The 25,279-nt window shown below is 36.0% G+C and overlaps 2 protein-coding genes across 3 annotated transcripts in view; one reads left to right on the plus strand and one right to left on the minus strand.

Annotated features, from left to right (window-relative positions):
* Positions 1–25,279, plus strand: part of LOC108360707 (intron-binding protein aquarius) — a 39,036-nt gene that overhangs the window by 3,643 nt on the left and 10,114 nt on the right. The gene's annotated exons all lie outside the window — the stretch shown is intronic.
* On the minus strand, positions 1,252–20,635 carry mthl5 (G-protein coupled receptor Mth-like 5). Of its 2 annotated transcripts, XM_017613109.1 has the most exons (8): positions 19,449–20,635; positions 18,426–19,359; positions 3,079–3,203; positions 2,759–2,929; positions 2,435–2,631; positions 2,171–2,286; positions 1,716–2,100; positions 1,252–1,641 (listed from the first exon to the last, which is right to left on the minus strand). In XM_017613109.1, exons 2-8 carry the CDS (start codon positions 19,051–19,053, stop codon positions 1,383–1,385), a joined length of 1,881 nt encoding a protein of 626 aa, XP_017468598.1. In that variant the 5' UTR covers positions 19,054–19,359; positions 19,449–20,635; the 3' UTR covers positions 1,252–1,382. The 2 variants fall into 2 exon arrangements, with proteins under 2 accessions (XP_017468598.1, XP_017468599.1); XM_017613110.1 differs by having other exon boundaries at positions 2,447–2,631; positions 18,426–20,632.

Below are 25,279 nucleotides of genomic sequence, written 5' to 3' on the forward strand. Positions count from 1 at the left end.
GTGACAATGTAAAATTTTTTCACAGTTTTTTGCTAAGCTTTTACAATAAAAAATGCAATTTTTAAAAAATCTTCTATATAACAAATGTGGGAAATTAAATTCTTTACATATTTGTATTACACAATTTTTGACGAAAAATGCTAAATAAGCTTGCAAATCGCAAAAAACCCCAAAAAACTTAAATCCAAGATGGCGGAATGTTGCCAAATGAAATTTAGGGGCAACACTGTGGATCCATGATCTACGTCTCAAATAGAAGTAAACTGCATCAACAGATCGCTGTTACAAATTTTTTTCAAATTTCCTACCAACTTTATCTAATTTTACTGGGCTAACTTCTTTCTTTTCTTTTTTTTTTGACTTTTCAATAGCTGTTTGTGCATGCTTTATTTTATATTTAATTTTACCATATTTTTGGTATTTTTCAATAGCTTTCGGGCCAAAAACAACATTCAACTCTTAACTTTACTTTTTGTTAATGCCTAAGCAGGAACAAAAGTTACCGGTTTTTAAAGCTCAAAATCACATCATGCTAAATTGATTTGTTGGCTTTGCACTATAAACTCCATAACAGGTATGGTCTCTGCTTTAAAACTTTTTGTGTCCAAAAATTGGAGTATTTTTTGGACCACTCTTTGTTTTATATATCTATCACTTTTATCAAAGTAACTTACATCATACTCCTACTATGTCGGAAACACCAACAACAAAAACGAGAATAACTTACCTCGCTTCTAACACTTGCTTAATGTAGTTCAAAAACCATCTGTTCACCACACCACTGAAATTTTAAAAATTCGCACATGCTCTTGCATTAAAACCAGTTCCTTACAGTCCACTTTTTCTTAATTTTTATTAAAATCACTTAAATTACTATCGCCTAAACTCTCTTAAAGCAAATGCAAAGTTTCGTCTATATAATTCGAAAAACTTGTAAATTTTTAGCTTAAGTACACTTTTTAGACATTTCGTTAGTAACTTAAATTAATTTCGAATGTGCTTTAATATACTTATCAATCATAAAAATATGGAAATATTAAAATTAATGAGAGTCTACCTAATCTTGGTATAGTGTTGTACAATTGGTTTGTTTCGTTTTGCTTCGTCTTATATGTATGTAGCTACAAACCTACATACATTCATAAATAATGCATCAGACTAACTGTTTATAACAAATACAATTCCACCATATTCAATTCAAGAAATGAGCGTTGCACCACTTTGAAAGCTTGCCATTCTCTGTTTTTGTTTTTTTCTTACACTGATGTGTGTCTGTATACAGTCACTCTCGGCACGATTGGTATTTCATCTGGGAATATGCCGGCTGGTTGCTGTGCCAGGGTTTGATGTGAATTCGGCGCGTTACGAACGCGCGCCTCATCTCAGTAGTCATTACAATTCATATAATGCATTTCATCGCCCCAATCGTTGGCCGATGGTGGCTCATTATAACAGCATGACTTCTTCAATAGGAATGTAACATGTTTCTGACGCAGCACGCAAACGTATAACAAAAGCGGCGCTTGCCCAGCATTGACCAGTATATGCGCATAGAGTAGGCCATCGTATGGCAGCCAAGAGAGCACGAAAAAGAGCCACGCAATCGACATGATTAGCAGCATCCACGAAAACATGATAAAGCTGTGCAAAATGACAAAGCAATAATAAAAAATAATAATATGAATGTCCATTTATGCTCTGTTGCGGTCACTTACTTTGCGCGCAACTTGTGCTGTATGCGCCCATAAACATTCCTGCGATTGATCAACTTCAAAGTGGTCACATAGAAGAAGATATTGATGAGTATTGTACAGGCGATAGGCGCAAAAAATATCCACATGCCTAGCCAACCGATTGTTTCCTGATCACCAATGAGATTTTGTTGCTTGTACGACTCGGCGTCGAGGAAGAAGTGCGCAAATACCGCCAAGCCGGCCATTAACGCAGTGAGCCCCCAAGCATACCCCGAATAATAGCAATATTTGCGTCCATCGGTGACACGCAAGAATACATTGCGCGAACGAAAGGTTTTCCAAATGTAGTAGCCAAAGCTGTTGAGCCAAAAGAAGGCGCCCAGCATGCTGATGTAGAGTATAATATCTATGAAGGACAGCAAAATAGGTGGATGGGTGTTATGACAGCCAAATGATACAAATCAGAAATCGCTTACCAGCTACGATGAAGCTCACATGATTGGTGAACTCTGTGAAAATGCGCACAAAATCCGCAGCCTGACCAGCCATTAAGCATACCGCAATAGTGGTGATTATGTTGCCCACAAGATCACTGTTTGGAGAAACCAAATTATTTTAATTCGATTCGAATAGTTATCAGCTGGTTAGTATTTGATTGCAAACTAAAACTAGTTTTACTGATTTAATTAGGTCGAAAGCTCTAAATCTCATACTAACAATCGGTTTTTTAGCATTGCTACATAGTTACTAACCGTAAAGTGGGCAGAATGAAGTATATAATTGATATAAGCAACAAAACGATCAAAGAGATGCCATGAAAGATGGGATTGATTACTTTGCGCAATAGGAACGTTGTATCCGACCATCTGATCTCCTTTTTCGTTAAACAGATATTCGCAAAGAGTATCTGACGATGCTGACCCGTGGAAGAAATGGCCTGGCAATATAAAAGCGAAAATATATTCATAAATAGTCTAAATACAGTTATTCCATAGCACTCAAGCTGGTCTGATATTTCATATCACACATTTCCACATACATACATGCATCCCTTCTCCACTCACCTTATCAATGCAATATTGTCCCTGTGTATAATCATGAAACAGTGACTTCCGTTCATCATCTAAATCGGCATCGTAGTCGGTATGCTCATAAAGATCCTCTTCATCCTCCTCATTCGAATTGGTGTAGTGACGTAATTTGCCATCATCCAAGAGTACCAACTGATCGGCACTCTAAGAATGAATATGAAAAAGAAAATAAAACCACAAAACAGTTTATTAAGCATAGTTAACAAACCAGATACACTCGCTGCACTAAGCACTTAATTATTTAAGTATTCAATTTCGTTACAATGAATAGCTAGATAAGCTGCTATACTTACACCTTGGTAATGATATATGGGCCATGTCTGCATTGTGCCACAAGCTGGTATACCAATAACAAATTTAAATTTTACAGGCACATTATGAACGCCTTGGTAGTTGGTGAACATTGGTTGAAAATATTCTGCAAAAAAAAAAAGAAAGTTAAAAAAAAAACATATAAGACAGTGTAATAAATTGAAGTTTGTAGACAGTTTTTAGGCAATAATAATATGAAATGTGTTGTGTTGGCTTTTGTGGCAAAAAAAAAGTTTTCAAACTGTTAAATGTTCTTTTACACCTGCCAGCTTTAGTAGTAGCCACCTGTGGCCACTAAAAAAATACCCATAAAAATGCGACTCGCATACTACTCGTACAATGTAACTATGTATGCATTTTATTCGCACTTGGCTGCGCTTGTTGCCTAGCAGCAGCATTCATTTCACTTTAATGGTAATAGTTGCACAGTTATAAAATGTATATCGCACATCATTTCCGCTATGTCTAATTAGATATACAGTCGTATAGAAAATTATGCAAACAGAGATTGTCGAATGTGAAAATCGTTCATTTCACTTAGAAAGTTGGATGAAAGTGGGCTGGAAAATTGACAAATGAAAACTCGATACCAAAATTTAACAAACTCGTAGTAGCTAAAGAACAAAAAGAGTCGGACATATGACGTTCAGATACACCACCTGGGAACGAGTTTATAATATAGAAGTCTTGTATTGGGAACGACAAGGATTTTTTTTTACCGCTAAACTCCTCACAGAAGGACCAAGCGTGAAAATAGCTCAAACATATAGAAACAATAACATGTTAAGGCAAAGGCACACTATGCGCTATACCGGGTGTCATATGAACTATCAAGTCTGGAATTCCATTCCAGAAAAAAAAGTTATTTTTGTTCGCAGAAGCCGAATTTGTTATAAAATATGTATGTATGTATGTCCCATTTAAAAATATGGACTTCCATTCTGTTTTACCCACTTACGGTCGAAACCGATCAAAATATAGGACATCCCCGACTTGGTAATTTATATTTATGCGTTTTCCAAATAAATGCTTAAGATAAAAGTTTTTATTTGGGTTCCTGTATGAACATATTAGCTTTTAACCGCGGCCCCGCCCACGCGGTATATGGTTTAACGTTATGCAATCAAATGTTACATCTGTTTGAAAACATCGATGTTCCCGCAACAAACATCGACGTTAAAAAACATTGGTTATAAAAACGATACATCGATGTTTTACCGATGTTTTAACATCTCATCTACTACACGAAATAAAATGTAGCCTGAAATATTTTTTTAAACTCCAAAGAACTAGATTCACATATCCGCTACAAACCATAACTTTATACAAAGCTTTGAAAAATTCAACACATTTTTATCTTAATTTTGAACTTTTTTATCTGAACTTTCAGAAAAAGCCGCTAAAAAATTGCCTTGATTTTTAACGAAATGGTTTTGTACATATTACCATATATAAGTAAATTTCTTGTAGAATTAAATGCGAAAGAGCTTTTGCAAAATTAAAAAATCAACGCCAGTTATTATAAATTGCACCTTTTATATGAAAAAAACGCAAAAACTGCCTGAGAAAAATCATTAAAAATCAAAGCGAATTTTAGGCGCTTAAAACTTGCACCTGTTTTATTAGAATTACATACCCAGAATTTTTAAAAATATTCAGACTAAAAAGTTCAAAATTTAGACGAAAATTTGTTGAATTTTTCTAAGTTCTGGTTAGTTAAATGTAACTTAAAAACGACAAATATTTAACAAAACTCAGCAAGCACTCACGTTTGATAGCCAATGTATGTATGTACATATAGAAACTTAATCTTAAATATGTTAATCTTATTTATTTAAATATGAATAAACATTTTGAATAGAAGCTTTGATAATCTAGCCCCCAAAAGCCTGCTTCTATCCTGAATGATGGTTGCACCAGCTTCCGAGAACAAGCGCTCGCTTGCCACGGGTCGTTCGGCGTAACACGAACGGAGTGAGTGAACGGTGTCGATGTTTTCACTTTTCTAGTCGATGTATCGTCCAGCAAAACATCGATGTTAACATCGATATTTTTGGAAGAAAGACCGATGCATCGTTTGCCTCCCTACGTCCGCCGCAGTTCTGGGTAGAGCTTAGTTGAAAGATCTGCTAGCGAGGCGGTCTTAGCGTTATGTTGCTCGCCTTTTAGCATTATTTTTTTAAGTAAATTATATAAAAACAAGTAAGAGCAGCGCTGTCTTCGGCTATGCCGAAGGCTTCATACCTTTCATGAACATCTGCAAATTTTAGTTTGACAGGTTACTGATTTTGAATACATCTGCATACATCGATAGAGGAGTTACATACTTATATAAAAAATCGCATCTAAACAATCAGATGTATGGAAGATATACTTTATATGGCACCAATCTAAATGATTTTCACTGCTATGTGATCGGTATGTAAACCGGTAACACAATTTATTGGATTTAGTTTCCTACATAAAGGAGATATGTCGCAAAAACTTGTATCTGAACAATCAGTGCTATAGGAGATAAAGCTTATACAGCATAGATTTTGACGATTTTCTCAGTAGACTTTGTATTATTATTTATAAAATATCTTACGAAATTTAGCGGTTTAGCTGTTCAAATAAAGGAGTTTTACAGTAAAATCCCATATCTGAACAATCAGATGTATGGAATATATATGTTGTAGTCACCCGATCCTTGTTATTTTCACTGTAAGTATTCTGTTAATAATGAGTGAAAATGGTGCGAAATTTCATGTTCCTAGCTGCATAAATGGAGGAGTTATGATAAAAGACCTCATATCTGAACAATCAGTTGTATAGGGGCTGCAGGCTATAGTGACCCGATCTTCGTTATTTTCACTGTAAGTCTTCTGCTGATAATGAGTGACCACAGTGCAAAATTTCATGTGCCTAGCTACATAAATGGATGAATTATAACGAAAAATCTCATATCTGAACAATCAGCTGTATGGGAGCTATAGGTTATAGTTATCCGATCTTTTTAATTTTTACTGTAAGTTTTCTGTTGATAATTATTGAAAACAGTGCGGAATTTCCTGTTCCCAGCTATATAAATGGAGGAGTTATAACGAAAAATTTTATATCTGAACAATCAGTTGTATGGGAGCTATAGTGAACCGATCTTTGTAAATTTCTCCGTAAGCATTCTGTTGATAATGGGTGCAAGTGCTGCAAAATTTCATGTTCGTAGCTGCATAAATGGAGAAGTTATAACGAAAAATCTCATATCTGAACAATCAGTTGTATGGGAGCTATATGTTAAAGTGGTCCGATTCTTCCGGTTCCGACAAATGATTAATACATTATAAAAATACACCCACCTACCAAATTTGATCCGGATATCTCTAAAACTGAGAGACTAGATTGCATAGAAACAGACAGACAGACGGACAGACGGACAGACGGACATGGATAAATCAACTCAGCTCGACGATCTGATCATATAAGTATACATTTTAATGGGTCTATCTCTTCTTATTCTGGTACTTACAAACATCGGACCAAAGTTATAATACCATTTCATGCTCATGAAAGGTATAAATATATATGTACTTCTCTTTTTAAAATTAATAAAACAAAGAAAATTAAATTAAAAAAATATAAATATTTAACCAAAAAAGAATAGTACATACATACATACTTGAAAATGAAATTAAATTAAAAATATTTTTATTAAGAAAAGTAAGCAAAAAATAATTAAAAGAAATTGAATAAGATTCTTAAAATTAACTGAAATAAAAAAAAAAATTTTTTTCTTTTTGAATTAATATCTATCTAATCCAAAAGTTAAAAGAAAATCAAATTAAAAGAATAACAAACTAAATTAAACAAGAGAAAATATAAAATAAAAATAAAATACATTTCTAAAAAGTCAATGAAATTAAAAAAAATGCTTTTCTTTTTTACACAATAAAATTTTAAGTAATAAAAGAAAATTTAACTAAAAATCTAAAAAAAAAAATTATTTAAAAAGGAAAAAAATTAAATAAGTTCGTAAAAATTAAATGAAAATAAAACAACCACGCCATTAAAGAAAATTAAATAAAAAATAAGCTAAATGAAAAAGGGAAAAAATACATAAAATAAGTTTTTTAAAAATTAATTTATATTAAAAAAAATATTAGTATGTATGTATGTATGTACATATATTAGGGTGGTCCAAAAAGAGTAAAGTCAGAATTTTGATGCTCTCACCTAATTTTTATTTTAAAATCCAAAACTATTTAGAGGTCGCTCAAAACGCTAAACGCTGTTGAATTCTTGAAAATCAATATTTTTCGGACCTTCGGGTTTCTGACGGACCTAAAAATTATAGTTACTATGAAAAAGTGGTTAAATAAACAATCGGAGATTATTGAAAAGAATCTCCTCCAGAGAAGATCGAAAAATAGTGATTGTTAAGAGTTCTATACGATTTCTACGAAAAGTTGTTTTTTCCCCATATAAAATACATGGAAAACTTTGGGCGCTTTGAGCGACCTCTAAACATTTTTTGATTTCAAAATAAAAAATAGGGCATATTTTTTTTTGGTGTAGAACAATCCTTGGGGCTGAGAGCATAACGGAATTTTTATTTTAATTTTTAATTTTTTATCATCCTTTTTTGACCACCCTAATGTAGGATATACATACATATCCAACAATAAAAAATCGAAAAAATTAATTTAAAAAGGAAAATTGCGGCTGTTGGAGTGATGTGAGCTAAATGATATACAAGTGCTTTCGATCAAAATAGCTTTTCACCACGAGTGGTTAATGGGAGAGCTGTTTTTCTAAGAATTATGCTAGAATAACAAAAGTTTTCCAACTATCTTGCACACTTATCAGTTTCATTCTAAATTTTACTTTGATAAAATTTTTTCGCAATAAAAAAAGCTCGTTAGTATACTTTTCTCTACAACTGTACAAAAAGCTGCCAAGAATAATTACATACAAACATACATACGTATGTAGCTGCCAAATGAGGAAGCAAACAATTACGGCATGCAGTCCAAAACGAGTGCAACAAACAACAGTTCGATGTGCTTCATTTGGTATTTATGCGTCTCATGCGCTTGCTCTGCAGGATCAGCAGGCGGGCAGACAAACAAAGCTGTTTACTGCATTTGATCAATTAAATGTATACTTACTGTTTGTTTTTCATTCTTTTATTGACGAATTGCAGCTGAAGCCGTCAAAAAAAAAAAAAAAGATGCACTGGCGACGACTTGATTAATGGCAACTTTTCTTTTGCTTTGTTCGCTAAACTATTTCGTTATTCCTTAGTTGGGGCCCCGGTCAACTTCATCAGCATCATCAACTTCGTCGTCGCTTGCACCTCACTCTCGCCTATCATTCTTTTAGTTGTTGTTGCTGTTGTTATTGTTTATTTGCAATTTTATTAACAGCAAAAGAATGTCTCTGTAACAACACAAACAAAATTTCTGATTGGAAGTGATGCATCTGGCGAGCAGCAGTGGTCAATGTCCATTCTCGCCGGCCGTTGGTGTGTAACTACATAGGTATTCTTACATAAGTGCAAGTGCGTATGTATGTATATGCAATATGCGATAGTGGTGCGTGCTGGTTATTGATCGTCCGATGATCGCTGAACGTTTAAATCTTTGTTAATTGTTTTTGTTACAAGCTGATCGGCCGATGGAACGCAATGCAATTGATGCAATTCTCAATTCGTACCGGCTAAAATACGTTGTGCTGCAGCAGCTGCAATTTTGTTGCATATGTACATTAACGTGGGCCGAGGAATATTAATATGTATGTAATTCGAATTTCAATTGTCCCAATGCTGCAAAAATTACTGGACCATAAATTTGTTTTTGTTTTGTTGATATTTTTTGTACTCCCACATACAAACGTATACATTTACATTAGATCGTGCCAGAAAAAAAAGTTCGTCGTAACCCCTGAGTCTAAAGTATTTTTGGAATGCAATTTCGAAAATGAAAAAAAATTTACTTCGCAGTCTGATCTTAAAGTTTGATATCTCGATGTTTTTGTCTGGAGGACAATGTTTTTTTTGTTCCATGGTTCATTCACCTCAAGTACCCTGTTCTAGTACCTACCCATCAGATCTCAGTATGTACCAAAGTTATGCGGCAACATACATAAAGAAAAAATATTCCGATGAATTGGTCACCTTCTCCCTTTTTTTGAGGCCGATTCAAAAAATAGTAAAAAGGTTTATATGATTTTCTAAAAATTTAAAAATGTTTCTTTTTAAAACAATGAAATTTTTCAAATTTAAAGAAAATTTACTTAAAAAACAAAAACAAGTAACTAAATAAATAATTAAAAAAATTAAATCAAAATTGAGTAAAATTAAAAAAAAAGAAATATTAAAAAAAAAATTTATAATAAAATTGTTGAACATAATTTTTAAACTAATATGATCTAGGAAATTAGAAAAAAATGAATTAATTAAAAAAGATGAATCATAAAAAAAGGAAACAAATTTCCAAGAATAAAGTGAAATAAAAATGAAATATTTTTTTTTTTAAATCTTAAGTTTAACCTAAAAGAACAAGTAATTTAAAGACAAATGGCCTTATTCATAAAAAAAAAATAGAGTTGTAAAGCTCTATAAAGTGACATTTTCAATTTTTACCAGCCCATCTGCACCAGAAACTTGAATCTGTTTGAATTCTATTATTAATTTTATACCCACACTTCTTCTCTAAGCACATTTCTCTGAATTTTTTAAATCATTTTTGAATTACTGACGTCACAATTTTACTATATTTGGCCCAGCGTTTCGCGAATATATTGATATTTGTGTTTAAAATTTACTCTCGCGCGGTTTTATATGTATAATGAGCTAGACATTTATAAAAATATTAGTTATTGAATAAAAAAAAAGAAATATAGCCAATACTGGTCAAGAAAAGGAGTATCTATTATTGCCATCAGTGCAAATTACAAAATCCCGAAAATCCCGGGATTACATGCCAAGAATCCCGGGATTTTCGAGACCTTAATAATTTCGGCATACCGGGATTAACATTCCTAATCTACATACATGTATACATTTTTAAAAAAATCAGCAGCAACAATGCCGTGAATAGCTAATACTCAATTTTGCATCTCCGCATTTGAATTGCTAAATAGTATTTATATTTTTATAAACAAAAACAAGCAAACACTGACCTCAATAGTAACGATTCCTACTAACAAAGTCATTTGTTTCAGTCCTACTGAAGAATGTAGTTACATATACAACGTAAATATTTTCATTTAAAAAATCTGAATATAACCCAGCAAACCGTTTTGATGATCGTGGTAGAATGTTTAGTGATTTCAATAACAGACTATGTAGTTGTTTCCCACTAGGAAAGGGAAAGATTCTTCCAAACATACTGTACACTTTCCAAAGCAGCATGGAAACAGTGCTTTTCGTTTGACAGTTAATTTCGTTTTCAACATACGATAACATTAGTTGGCCACTTTCCTCCTAACTATTCATGAAATATATGTGGAAACCGTTTTCGAAAAAGCTATTCAGTAAACTTTCTCAAGTTTTCCTTAAGAAGTGGAGTGGAACAAAGCCAAAAAGAATGTCGATTCAAAAAATTCGCTTTGTTTCCATAAGCAAGGTACTTCCAAATGGAAACTTTCCATATTTTCCTTAAGGGATGCGTTGAGGTTCTCTGTCGTAAGAATGTGAGGCTTTCACAAAAACAACACTTGAGCCTTCGTAGAAAGCCATGCTCTTTCAACAAGTCTGTTTTCACCGCAGCACGGCTGGTTCTGGATATTTAACTTACTATTTCACCGCATGGTGTTAGCGAACCTCATAAATATTGCCAATGTTTCAAGTAAATTCGTCCAGCCCTTTCTGAACGAAGAGAGGTCTCACATGGCGTCGGTTTTTCATTTCCTCAGAATTCAAACCAACCTGTACCGATAAAAAAGTCGTAACCTCAAAAAATAAAACCTTAATTCACATCTAGAATGACGGTGCTGAGCTGATGACCTTAACAAAAAAAAAAATTATTTATTTTAAAAAATTAACTCAAACCAATTTTCTCGGTATATTATGGGTTTATTCGAAAAAACAAATATTCCCATTAGTTATGGAATACAATTTCATCATTTGACTGGCTGCGCAGTAGCGCATCCTGTTAACCCAGTTTTAAAAGACCTTGGTGACGGTTTCTGGCACGATCTCAAGAAATCCCCGACATACGCCTTGAGGGCCTGAATCGTTAATATATAATTCGCATAATATTGGTCCTTCATGGCATGTCACAATAGAGTCTAATGGCCTGAAATCGCCGAACGTGCCGCTCAAAATAAAAATCGAATAGATGGCAACCCTAACAAAAAATATTTCAAACTAATCTCATTGGAGCATAAATCAACTTAAAAGTAATGCAATCAAATCATTTTCATAAATCACTGATAATTTATCTCTAGAGAGTTTAGACGTCAGTAAAAAATGCTGATAACTGTTAGCTCTTATGAAATTTACTCCTTATGAATTTTATCAATATTTAAAAATATCTGCATAAGATTAAATAGACAATTTCTTGCTCAATTTATTTAATAATTTTATCTAACTTTTTAATGAAATTGAAATGTGTATGTAGGTATGCACATTAGGGTGCCTTGCCAAAAAAGTTGTAGGTTTTCCACCGGAATTACAAAGTTCATTATATATTTAAAGGTTTTTTGTGAAAATATTGCGGAAAAGATTTACATGAGGAGCGCCGATTTGAAAATACCTCCAAAAATAGAGTTTTTTATGAATAAAATTAGCTAAAATTTTTTTTTATAAAATCACATCGATAATAGAAGAGTACTAGCCTAAAAGGCCTACATAAAAATGTTTACAAATTTTAACAGTGGAATCAAAATAATGAGTTTTTTAGTGCTATTTTCAAATCTACCCAGCTCAGGTTAATCTTAATATTTTTCCGAAATATTTTGGCGGATGTCTTAAAATATATTTAATAGGTTTTGATGAAAACACAATACCGTTTGTTGGTATGTTGAGTGTTAAAAATAAGTATAAGTATTATTGTGGTTTTTGCTGTTGAATGAACTATATTTTTATAAAAAAAAGAAAAATTTGGTATGGAAAATATAAATAGATAAACTCGTCAGAACGCCAGGGTGTACTTACTTTTCACGCTCACTGTATGTATATGCATTAGGATGTATCACTCTCTATACAAGAGTTATTTTTTTCCATCGGAATTATAAAATCCGCCAAAATATTTTGAAAAAATATTAAGATTTACGTCAGCTGAACCGGTTTGAAAATAGCACAAAAAACTCATAATTTTGACTTCGCCGTATACTTCAGAGTATAAAGTTTTTTTTTGTTTCAGGGCAATTTGGAATTTTTTTTTTTACAAATTTAAGGATCGCCCTTTGAATTTTTGTCACATATTATCTTCGGCTTTTACAGTCGGATAAATTTTTTTGTTCTAAAGTTCATTGACCTCAAGTGCCTCGTTCTAGTACTTACCTACCCACCAGATCTCAGTTCTTACCACCCTAACGTACCACCTCTAGGTTCGGCCAAATATACATATGTAAATGTTTTGTTTTCTAAAGTCATTTATTTATAACCTGTGCGTCGGAGCAAAGGAGTTTTTTCATCGCTCCTTTCTAGCTCCGCTCCGGTACTTTATTTCGCTCCGAGCTCCGCTCTTGCTCCACTCGAGCTCCCAATAAAAAAGAAAAACTTTTTTTATTTATTTATTTACATATCGAGCCCTAACCGCCAAAAAAACGTAGGCGACATTTTTTTGAAAATTTTCTTTTTGATGCAGATGTTCTAGGTACACTTCTGCATCCAAGAGTAAATTAAAAAAATTCCCAAGTTAATTAAATAGAATAAAAATTTATTTAATACGCTTGTTTTTACTGGAAAAAAATTACAATTTAAGTAAATTTATTAACTTAATATTTTTGTTTTAATTCTTACTCAGTTTGTGTACGTGGATATTGAAAATTTTTGTGGAAAAACAACGATAAAAATATTTCAAAATAAATCGTTACTAGGCCACAAAATTACAAAAACAAAATATTGAAAATTTTTCTTTAAGGAGCTAAGGAGCAAATGATTTTTTTTAGCTCTTCGCTCCAGTTTCGCTCCAACTAAAATGCTTTGCTCTTTTGCTAACTTAACTAATGACTGTGAAAATGGCTATTATATTACACAAATATGTATGTTTGAATGACTCCAGTGCTGCCAAATCTGTACTAACACCAACTGTTCTTCACATGACTTTTTACTCCACCCAATTAGTAGCGGATCTGTCATTAAATTGATTATTTTCATTCCATTCAAATTAAAATTAAATTAACTACCTAATCATTTGTAAAGTATCTCCTCGAAATAGAAATAATGCTGTTTAAAGCAGACAAATAAAATTAGCACACAAATAAGAAAATCAGATAGTCAAAAGACCGAGTCACCCGCAGCATATTTCTTATTAGATTAGCACCTTATTATTCAATAAGTACATCTGAATATGTATGTACATTGTAGATATGTATGAATGCTTCATTCAAATTTAAATTATTTTGCCGTGCTCTGTTTACTTCGAAAATTTTCATGCGAGTTGTGGGGCGAGCTTCTTATTCCTTATCCTCCTCTGACTCCTCTCCCTGTATATACCACCCCTTAAGAAAGCAGGCAGTCAGTCATTACTCTTGTGCTCTATCCGTAGCGCATAGCTTTGCAGCACGTTTTATTGCTATCAACAAAAGTTTTTTTCGGTGGTCATCGCAGTCTGCTGGTGGCACGTTAATCAAAAAAAGTGGGGAAAATGCTTATAAATAAGTAAGTAGTCAATTTCCGCAAGTGAGCCAATGCGCACGCCAATGCAAGGCGTTTAATGAAATCAACGAAACGAGGCGTTGCGACGCCAATGAATTCCACTAATACTATGTATAAATGTGTGATATGTTGGTTGAAAATCATCCTGTAGAGAAAGTCTATGCTTCCCAAATGTTGCAGTTTTAATAAAATTTGGAAATTTTTAACATCTTAACGAAAATTATGCTTTTGAAATGAAATGGGTCATTTGAAAAGTCCCTGTGGATTTTTGTTACTATGAGGTGCTGATGTCCATACAACTGGCCACACTAATCCTATTGTGTCAAACTAACGGGCGTTTTGAAAGGACCGTTTTCTGTAAAACGTCGCTCATCTAAAAAGTTATATTGCTTTAAAATCTGCGGAAATTGTACGCTATGTGAAACTTTTTTACTACAAAAAGGTGGAAACGTTACAAAAAATTTAGAAAAATTTATATATTTATATATATGGTTTGCTCGACTACGTTGAGGAAATTTTGGTGTCAATGATGCACCTCGCTCTGGTCAGCCAGTTACTGGAAAAGTCGATGAAACAATGCAAATGGTTGAGCAAGAGCGACATACATGCTAGCTGTCAGCAGATCGCGGGGATACTAAGCATCACCTATATGACGGTTTGGAACCATCTACAACGTGGTAAATCGATCAATTTGGACCTCTACTGTGCACAACTCGACGGTTTAAACTAGGGATGTACGCTACGCTGCGATTAGGTTATAAATATTGTGCCATCTGTTACCCAAAAGCCGAAATACCTACACACACATACTATTTTTCTCCTTCTCTCACTTCCAGCACATGCACGTGTTGGCAAAATGATGGCGAAGTGATTTTGTACGGAAAATCATTTATGGCCACATATTTGAATAAAATAAACATACCTACTTAGAAGATATCAGTCAATACTTCCCATATAGCAAACGAAAGGAAATATCTTGAATTTTTCATTAAAGAAAACAAAATCATTCGAGCGGCTTTCGAGCATTTTGGTAATAAAAAAATTTGTTAATTTTTTAAAATTTGTTTGCCTTAAAATGCTCAAATTTGTAGAATTTATATAAAATTTGTACACGTCAATATTTCTATTGCTCCAAAGAACCTATACCCCTAAAATGAAAGTTATGTCTGCAAATCATTAAGTTGCTAGAGCACTTTGAAGGCTCAAAATTGACCCCAAAATAAGCCAATATTTACCGTTGTTTCTACGACATAAACCGAATTGGTGACTTCCAATAGGCTTGGGATTTTATCTTTGAAATGCCACACTTTTCTTTGAAATTGCCTCATTAGTTCTCGTGCAATAAGCGTTTTCGTGAAGCTCTAATAATTACAACTACAACATTTGAGCATAGCCTCCATATCGAAACGTAAGAGGTATTCTACGCCAAAAATTAGAAAGGAATGTGGTTAAATCGATTTGATTGCGCTTAAACTATAGCTGTTATTAGAAACATAAAGGACGTAATTTCGCATACCCAAAATTACGTCGCTTCCGAACGACTGTTCGGTTACTACCTTGGATACTTGGTGTAAACACAGAAAGTCGTGAGCTGCTGGAACCGGATGCAACATAGTCGTTTTTGTCCACCCCCTGTTGAATGGCATCCAAAAACTCTCCCCACATGTGTGGACTTCTACAACCGGAACCGTCCTCCCCTCAGCCTCGACATCCAACGGAGGATCACCCTTACCAATGAGTGTAAGGAGTAAAGTCCTCTCTAAAGCCACACTCTATACGCCCCTCATCATGCCCGTGCCGGTATATGGTTCAGGAGTGTGGACAATGACAACATGTTGGAGTGTTAGAGAGAAAGATTTTGTGGAAAATTTATGGGCTTTTACGCAGTGGCGACGGCGAGAACAGCAGACTAGGACATATTCCAGCAAATTAAAATATATCGATTGGACACTGATGATCCAGCCCTGAAAGTATTCAACTAGGAAGTCGTTGGTGGTAGCAGCGGAAGAGCTTGGCTTTACATAGCATTTCCAAATGGCGTCAGTTTGCACAGAAGGGAAACGACTGGCGTACTTTGTATAACTCGGCCGAATTCGCCTAGGCGGTTACAGCGCCAAACAAGAAGAAGAGGAAAAACGGAGCGCAACATATTACAACTCATGTAGGTCCAAGGTCGTGAAGACAAATAGCGTAGCGATTAGGCTAATACACCGTCAAGAGAGCAGCATCTATCCGGCTGATATGTAAAGAACCCTTCCTCGTCACAGTAGTACCAACTAGAGATGGGAAAGCCCCGTAATTTTCTATGTGAGACATCGTCTAACGCTTTTTCACACGTTAACGTTGGTGGTTTTGAGAGAAAATTACGTAACTTTCGTGATTGTGCGTAGCTGAAATTTTCGCAAGCGTGGCCGTGTACGAGAGTCATATATGCGTAATTTCAAACAAAAATTAAGAAAAAATCAGAAAATAAAAATTGTGGCAAATTTTAAACGTAGCAGCTAGGTCAGCAACCAGTCAGGCAGAGTTCTAGAAGAAAGATGTACGCGGCTGATTAGTGAAAACCTCGAATAAGCGTAATTAAAACAAGTAAGAAAATCTAAGTTCGGGCGGAGCCGAACATTAAATACCCGGCGCAAATATTAAATATATATTTTTCACCTTTCCGAAAGCTACCGCTACATGGTATTAATTTTGAGTAAATTAGCTTCCTTAAATTTTGAAATATTAAAGTTTCAAGCATTTCCGAAAATTACCGATATATGAAAAGCTCCGTAATTTTAGTCCGATTTCAATAATTTTCAACATTTTGCTCTTACGTGGCAACCACAATAACCATACCGAGTTTGGTACAAATTGGTATAACGGTTACCGAGATACATATATGTGATCATAAGTGGGCGGTGCCACGCCNCTAAGCCCCTTTCAAAATTACATTGAATGAATATTTCTAAGAATTCTTTTACATACTCGAAATACCTAAATATCGCCACCTGAAATGCAACAGGACGTAACAACATCGTAACTGAAAAGGAAAAAGTCGTGACTCAAAATTTTTTATTTTTGTAATTCGATGAAATCCATCATATCCATCAAAAACTGAATTTTGAACTTTTTATTAGTTACGACTTTTTGAATTTCGGGTGACGATATGTATGTATATCTGAAATTTGAAACAATAAAAAAATTAGTGGCGCATAGATCCTTTGCTTATGTGATAAAATCCTATATATACGCAATGCAATTTGTATACATAGTTTTAATAAAAAAAAAATAGTGAAAAAGAGTGCGTGAACTAGTACCAACTATCAGGGAAGAGCGGCTTTTAGAAAAGCACATTCTGAGAACTCCCAAAGCTAATCACTCTTCAAATACTAATCCAAAAGACAAGCTTACGCCATGTAGCAACTAGACTAGGAATGGGGTCGGACGACTCCTGCAGCAGAAACTCCTACGCATCTTCTTCTAAATCCGACGCTGCCAGTCGTAAACGATATGCAACTTGGGGATTCGATATCCAGAAGCTGCGCACATTGATTCTCTGTTACCCTGAAACAATTGGGCTTAACTAGAACTTTAGACCTAACTCGAGTAAGATATCTCAACGAAATTTGGCACACAGGGCGAAATCGGACAATTACCAAGTTCACCTCCCATGTAACAGTAAATCACAGAAATACGAACGGCGATAAATTAGTAACTACATAACGACGGTTGAGGGGAAGATCGGCCGATCTCGGCAGCCGGTCCGAAAACGCCTTAACTCAGAAAATGGCTCAAGAATTTGGTTCAGAATTTGGTTTAAGACCGCTCTTATTTCAGAATTTTATTGAAAAATGCTATATTTCAGTATTTATTTCAAAAAGGCCCATTACCACTGAAAACATATTGAAGATATGTTGATATAGGTCGTTTTTGAACCGAATTCTGAAATTTTGCGTTGTTCCACCACATTCTGAAATAGGGAGTTCTAGAAAATTTTTTGAGAAAGAGCGTTTTTCAACTGGCTGCCGAGATAGGTCGATCTTCCATTCAGCCGTCGATAAGCTAATTCACAGAAAATCGATATATGCAATGACCTCTTAGCTTAAAATGGGCGTGAAAGCGACCACTTACATATGTGTATCTCGGTGACCAATTTATCACTTTATTCCAAACTCGGTACGCAAAAAAGCAATATATTGAAAATTTTTGAAATTGGTCTAAAATTGACGGTAAATTTCAGAAATACTAAAACTTAAATATTTCAATCACTAAAGACGCCAATTTACTCCCCAACTTACAACAATCTCTTAACAACAAACAACATTACAGATTTGTGTAAAATGGTCGTGACACCACCCGATTGCGATCTCCATCAAACTTGCTCCAATTACTACAATATCTCATAGCATATTATCGTAACTCTTTGAAATCGGGAAAAACCAAAACATATTTAATTTATATGTATATTATTTCTACTGCAATTTTCGCTTTTACATATTTCTAGCTACCATAATTTTTAAATTTTTTTTGTTTCCTTACCACTTTCATTGACCTGCGTGCAAATGCCATCCACATGAATTTCAAATTTTTCACAACATTTATTCACATAAACCAAATTCGCATCATCCGCAGCGGCGGCGGCGCTATCCTTAGTAGTGGTATGCCTTCGCTGCAATGGGCGTTGCTCTGCTGCGGCAGCTAGCGCAGACACCTTCGAGAAAGCTAAACTTTCGCTAACACCAACGCCACCGCCACAACAGCGTCCGGCAGCGCAGACTAGAAGAAGAAGCACGATACAAACCAGTTGCCGGCTAAATGTAAATACCGGTGGAAGATAGCTTATGCAGAGGTGGTTACTATTGTCGTTATTTCTATTGATAATAATAGTATGACTGGTGGTACTGGTGCTGCCGCCGGTGGTCGGAGCATGGTGGTAGTTGTTGTCGTCGTCTTGAGCGCCGCCGCCTTTACGCCAGCTGCGACGCTGATCGCGTTGCTGATTTTTTTCGTCCAGCTTAACAGCAGCTGTAATTGGTGTTGTTGTTGATGTTGCTCTTAATAACGATAATGATGATGATGATATTGATGATGACCGTGACGGTGTTTTTGGTGGGGGTAGTGAAGCTGCTGCTACTGGTTGTACGACGCGCCTCATTAAGTCGTTCATGTTTGCGCTCTATGTTGCCTTTATTGGTGTTGTTGTTGCTTTTGCTGTCGTCATCAACGTCAGTGATTCAGTCACTGATCGCGCTTAACACAACCACCACCACCACCACCTCTACCACCACCTCTACCACCACAAATACAGCTCAGCTTTGATCACGTTGATCGTTGTCTTATACCTTTTGTAGTAGATACTTTTTCTCGCTGCGTCACGTCGTTTTTTGTTTTTTTTTTTTTTTTGTAACACGATCTGTATGCGGCGTTTAATGGCGACACAAATTGTCGGTTACGAAATATTTAAAAGGAAATGCTGAATTGCAAAAAACAAAAAAATTGTTTTAGCTATTTGCTTGTATTGGTGTTGGCGTTGCTTAGATATTGATTACGCTTCCTACATACAATATTTGCTAGCTGATCTCTCCGCTCCTCAGCTGGTATGTGGGCTCGACGTCACCGTTTGCTTGTTGTTATTCGTTCTCTATATTCTTTCGATTCACCTTGCTGTGTCATCCACGAAAGCCGGTTTGTTGGTGAGCAAACCTTTTTTTCTTTCTTTCGAAATTTCCTAATTGCCCACAGACAGCGTTGTTTATTCTCAGCTTGTTGGTTGTTTGCTTGGCATGCCCTTTAGCTGCTTGTGTTTTGAGTTTGGAAAAGTCTTCTTTTTTTATTTAATGTTTCATAGAAAATTATTTTGGAATTTCTTTTAGTTTAAAAATGTATCACTATTTAAGGATCTCATGCAACTTTCAGTCGCGATCTCATTTTACAAAGCACTAAAATTTTCACGTCTGCGGCCTGCTGTGCCAACTTTCGCCTGCACTTTAATCATAAAACAAAAAAACGTTTAGTCAGCACACACATCCAGGTATACTATTTCTCGTATTGGCGCTTCCAATTGCCACACATGCACAATTTTCCACATATAGATATATTTGTTTTGTAAACTTTTGAATAATTTTCAAAAACTGCATAAACTTTAAAGAGGCATCACACTGTAAAGCTAGGCAACGCCGGACACGCAAAATATTTTATAAAACACGCTCAGGCATTTGCATATAACGTATACGCTCGTTATTAAATATACATATGTAAATTTCCACTCATACATAGCACATCCATATGTATGTTCTCACATACATAAATGAAAATAAAAAACACCAGAATGCTGATTCAAAACGCCGACAATAACGATTACGGCGCGCATTCAAGAAATATAAAAAAAAAACTACAGCGCGTACAACGTCCGTTTTCCACCAGCTTATATCTACGAGTATAACTCTCCAGGAATACTTCAAACCGACTGACTGCCGGTTTGTGCCAGCGAGTGACTTTCAACCGTTGGCTGTTTACTTGTATGCCTGCTGCCGCTGCCAGCCGTCTCTGTTGCTGCCTCGACAACTGAGTCCATGCCATTGTCAGTCGGCTTGTTGTGCTGCCATCTGGTTTTGTGTTGAGCTACTCCGACTGTTGGCTTTGCTGTTGACGACTCCGCTTGGTGCTCTTGGAAACCCCTATATGCCACCATGCGATGATACGCTCTCCGCCTGCTATGCTACCTTTTACTCAACGCCAGGCGATTGTCGACTTTACTCATTTCATTGACTCCGAATGTTTTTGTTAATGGTGGCAGTAGTGTTAAGCGCTTACTTGCAGCGCTTATATGCGCTCTCGACTTCGTTATTAGTCTGCTGTCTGGTGTATAAGCCGAGCTCCTACCCATACCTGGTTAGTTCGTTTTGGCGGCGCGCTCACACATACACTGTCACACTTTTATTCATATACATACATACCCTGTAGGGAAATTTCCGACTATCCAATTGGTAGGTTTGGGGTACTATGTACCAGCCAAATACCGCGAGCAAAGTTTGAACACACTAGACGCTAGGTAGGAGGGCCGCCTCCGTAGGTAAAAGACATAGGACCGATGGAGTAGGATAGAAACAGAGATGGTAGGAACAGAACGACGACACCTACGGCTTCTTATAGGAAAAACGCTCCGTACTCACCACGACCGAAAGGTCACCGGGAGTGTGGAACAAGTACGACCCAAGGTGCTTGAAACTTAGGCTCACAAATGAGGGCATCAGGGCAGTAGGTGTTCCAGTTAGAACTCCCACTAATAGCGAGAGGTGTAACCTGCTAAGTCCTAAGAGCCTCATGTATGCTTAGCTGAAGGCGTTTTTTTTCGCAAATATGGAAAGAGAAGAAGCTGGTCCTAATCTCTTAACCGGGGAAAACTACAGAAAACCTATCCTATTTTAGACCGATATGTTTGCTGTACTCAGTAGGTAAAATACTAGAACATGCATTGCAAAACGCTTGGCCTTAGAAGTCCCCGATAAAGGTGGCATTTGAGACAACCAATTCGGTGAAGAGACCATCGTTAGATGCTATTTCGATGGTAGTCAAAGTGGCACGGTAAGCAGTAAGCGGTGCAAGGTGGCTAGAAAGAGCAAAGGAATACCGCTTAGTTCTAACGCTGGACGTAAAGTATGCCTTTAATTATGTTAGCTGGGCAAAACTACGAGAGAGATTAGATGAAGCTGGCTTATCCAGCTAACTGCTTAGGTTAATACGAAGCTATTTCCAGTGCCGAATGTTGTTGTATGAAATAGATGAAGAATGAAATTACCGAAGGTATTCCACAAGGCTTCGTGTTTGGGGCACTTTTGTGGTATAATATCTACATATTTTGGGAAAACCTGGCTAAAAGGATTAATAAAATTGAAGCAGTGCCCATATCTGGTAGGTAAAAGCCGGGGAAGGTCGCATTGTACAGTGGCGCGTTAACAAGGATAATGCTCATTGCACGTGGACCTAGACAGCGCCATCGATAGCTAGCGGACATATTTCTCCAAGTCAGACCTATGTATTTGAATTCAAACACTATGATGATCCGTTTTGCGACCACTTGTGGAAGTGGCGTGGACAGTGTATTCTTCGAATTTCCGCCGTTCAGCAGTTAGAAGAACAGATAGAAAGCTCAAATTGCTAAAAGGTATCCAAGATAGGAGATCGTGGACCAGGGTCCACGGGAGACTTGCCAGGGGTCTACGTTGGTGTGGAAAAAATATGGGGGTCCATGAGTTGTAAGTGGGGGTCCACGTAAATTTATCTGGTTTCGATAATAAAGAACCAAAATGGTTGCTTGATAGCCTCTTTACTTAACTTTAATTTTTTTGAGTGGTGTATAGTGCTCTTGACGCACTGCTGCACTTACCGCCACTTTGTGTTTTCATACGTAGGCAAGTCTTAAAGGTCTCCTGCAGAATAAAAATAACCGGATGTTGGTATAACACTGAATGGGGCGGGGCGGAAATAGCGCGGCGATTTAAGCACTTCTTTATTTTCAATGCGACAGGATAGTATGCCACCACTACCTTTGTTGAAGAGATTCTATAATGTTGAGTTCCCTGAAACTGAAAGCTGGTTTAATTCCATCACATATTGTCGAATCTTCACCAATGTCTGCAAACCTGACTTTGGGCCTTGATCAGGGATTTTTTTCTAAGTTAATGGGGATAAGCTTTACTTTTCTGTTGGGGAATGTGCTTCGGTCTTCCAGGCTGAGGTAATTACAATACTCAAATCTATGGACTAGTGTTGCCTTCAATCTCAGAAGGTCTATCCAGTTTCTTGCTTTCACTGAGCAGACGACACTGCAGACAACTTGTTGGATTTTAATAAATAGAAATAAAAAATAATAGAAGAAAAATATTTTAGTTTTATTTTGACCATTCCGAGTTTAGTTTTTTAAATCACCCGTGATGCAAATTTATATAGTAAGATCCTCACATTTCATTTTTTTACGAGCTTTGGAATATTTTGAAATGTATCAGCTGAGGGTCCTCCGAAACTAGTAAGTTTTTGAAAGGGGTCTACGAGAAAAGAAGAAGTTTGGGAACCTCTGTTTCAGACCCAATTCTAAAGACTCCTAGAAACTTCGAAAGACAGCAGTGTAGCAGAGGCGATCAATCGAGCTCATTAATTCAACTTTGATAAACATATGAATATCCCAAAATTTTTTAAGATAATTTTTTTTTCTGGTCTATCGATTGCAGTGCTAATACTGGATATGCAAACTTTTCTCAACGATCAAGCGAAGCTGCCTTTCATCAGCATTTCAATCCTTTTTTGTGTAGCACGCACGTAAGCCGTTTTTCTTCTTTATGAACTTCGGTCTATTGTGAAAAAGGAAGCACTAAAAAAACGTGGCCGAGTTACTTCAATTAATTGCCTTTTAAATGCTCATAGACATTTTCTGGCATTTTCTTCCACACAAAGTATGTTCGGAAATAATACCGCCGGCAAAAAAAAAAATGGTTTAAACTCAACGCGAACTCTTGGCCACTTGAAACTTGCACTTTATTGGGCTAGAATTTAAGGAGCTATATAATTGTATACTTCGAATTTTTCGACAGCTCACAAACTGTTCACAAATTTTTTTTTTTGAATTTTTCTACAAAGTTTGAAGTTTAGACTTGTATGGTGTTTGTTAGAGAATTTGCTATATTTTTATAAAAAAAAATGAAACACTGAACAAACCAAATAAAAATTGGCAAAATGTCATGTTTCTATTATTTGACACATGACTGTATATAAAGCGCACAGGAACACTAAGAGTTGGTAACATATCAGTTCATATATCAACCTTTTGTCCCGATTAACGGGACCTGCTACGCAATTATTTTTATGTCCGTCAATTTTGGCGACGTCTAGAGACCAAATTCGAGAATTTCTAAAAGCTGGCGCTGTTCAAATTTTTTTCCTACAGGGTTGTTTTGCCTGCTATGCCTACCTTTAAAATGCGCCGCATTGTGTCGCTACGTATTTATAATTGCCTCCTTGCTTGCTGTTTGCTTATTGTCACTGATTGAAAGCGGAAACCGGCTGCCTATAGAGGCACAGCCGGCGACCCGTGCCACACGCACACAACAACGTACACATACACGTGCGCCTGCAACCGCGCGCAACTCAAGCATGCCACCAAGCGGCCTGTAATCTTTGCAGTTGTTGACCCAATTTAATCAACGACAATCAAATCAAAATAATAATAAATACTGCTTCAACTCTCTCTGTTATCAATTTGTTATATACTTTTTCCTATTACATAAATATGTATGTACAGATACAGCAACAACAGCTTGAAATGCATTTGTATTTTCTATTATTTACTGCCGTAGAAATCAATCGAAAAGTTTCGTTTCTGATGAGAAAGATTAACGAAGTAAAAGGAAAAGAAAAAAACTTGCTACTCACAAACTTTCTTGCTATCGCCATTGCTTTATCAACTTTTAAAGCTTAAATTTGTGTTATCGCAAACGAGGGTAAAACACAAAAGCAACTACTCGATACAAGAAAAGCAAGTAATAAAAAGAAACAGAAACTCCTTTACTCCCATTCGAACAAAACTGAAAAATATCTAGAATATCCTTGCAATTCCAGCCATCTCATGCTCGGCAAAGTTTATAGCAATGTCCCCAGCAGCGTCGCCACCATCAGCGGGCTGTTGTTGTTATCGCTTACGGTATTCAAGGAGTTGTTGTGCCCTATATTTGTGCCCCACAGGCACCAATCCACTTCCGTGTTTGTGGCGTGCCGTCGTCTTGACTTACACGCCGCTAACTATGGCTATGACGAGTCGCAAACAGTGTTGCCACTCAAAGAAAAAAACTGCCAAAATTCTAATCAAAATAGAGAAAAATTTATCAATATTACTTAGTCTAGAGTGATATCCGGGAATATTAACTCAGTGCCGACGGGATAGTGAGCCGAAGAAGGGTAAAAAGACCTTCACAGAGGATTTTGTTTTTGCATCTATAGAACTTGCATTGTAGAGCAATTGCGACTATAAGTATATACAAAATGACTTGTCAAAAAACCAGCCTCAGACAGATGTTAAAAAAAAAACACACCATCAACACGACTTCCGACTATATTTATCTGAAGAGCCAGAGTTTTTCCTGACCAAACCCTATTTAGAGCAGCGATCACCATCCCAATTTGAAGATATCTGCCCAAATCGAACGTAATTAAAGCTTAAGCAGACGGCAGCACTGATTCGGATTAACTCGGACTTAATCCGGATCAACTGCAGTTAATTGCCGAGTTGATCCGGATCAACGCTGCCGTCTGTTTATGCTTTAAAAGCATAATCGAAATTTGATTTTGAAATCACGGCATTCGATAGGTGTGCTTCGCCCATTTAAATTTCATTGCGCTGAAAA

The sequence above is a fragment of the Rhagoletis zephyria genome, unplaced genomic scaffold, assembly GCF_001687245.7.
Source record: "Rhagoletis zephyria isolate East Lansing unplaced genomic scaffold, Rhagoletis_zephyria_1.1 Rzeph_scaffold_00613, whole genome shotgun sequence".
Lineage (NCBI taxonomy): Eukaryota > Metazoa > Arthropoda > Insecta > Diptera > Tephritidae > Rhagoletis > Rhagoletis zephyria.

Excerpts from the sequence above, each read along its gene's own strand:
- mthl5 (XM_017613109.1), bottom strand. The coding sequence starts at position 19,053 with ATGAACGACTTAATGAGGCGCGTCGTACAACCAGTAGCAGCAGCTTCA. Across the intron at positions 2,632-2,758 it reads GACAATATTGCATTGATAAG|GCCATTTCTTCCACGGGTCA; the intron begins GTGAGTGGAGAA and ends TTATATTGCCAG. Across the intron at positions 1,642-1,715 it reads CAGCACAAGTTGCGCGCAAA|CTTTATCATGTTTTCGTGGA; the intron begins GTAAGTGACCGC and ends CATTTTGCACAG.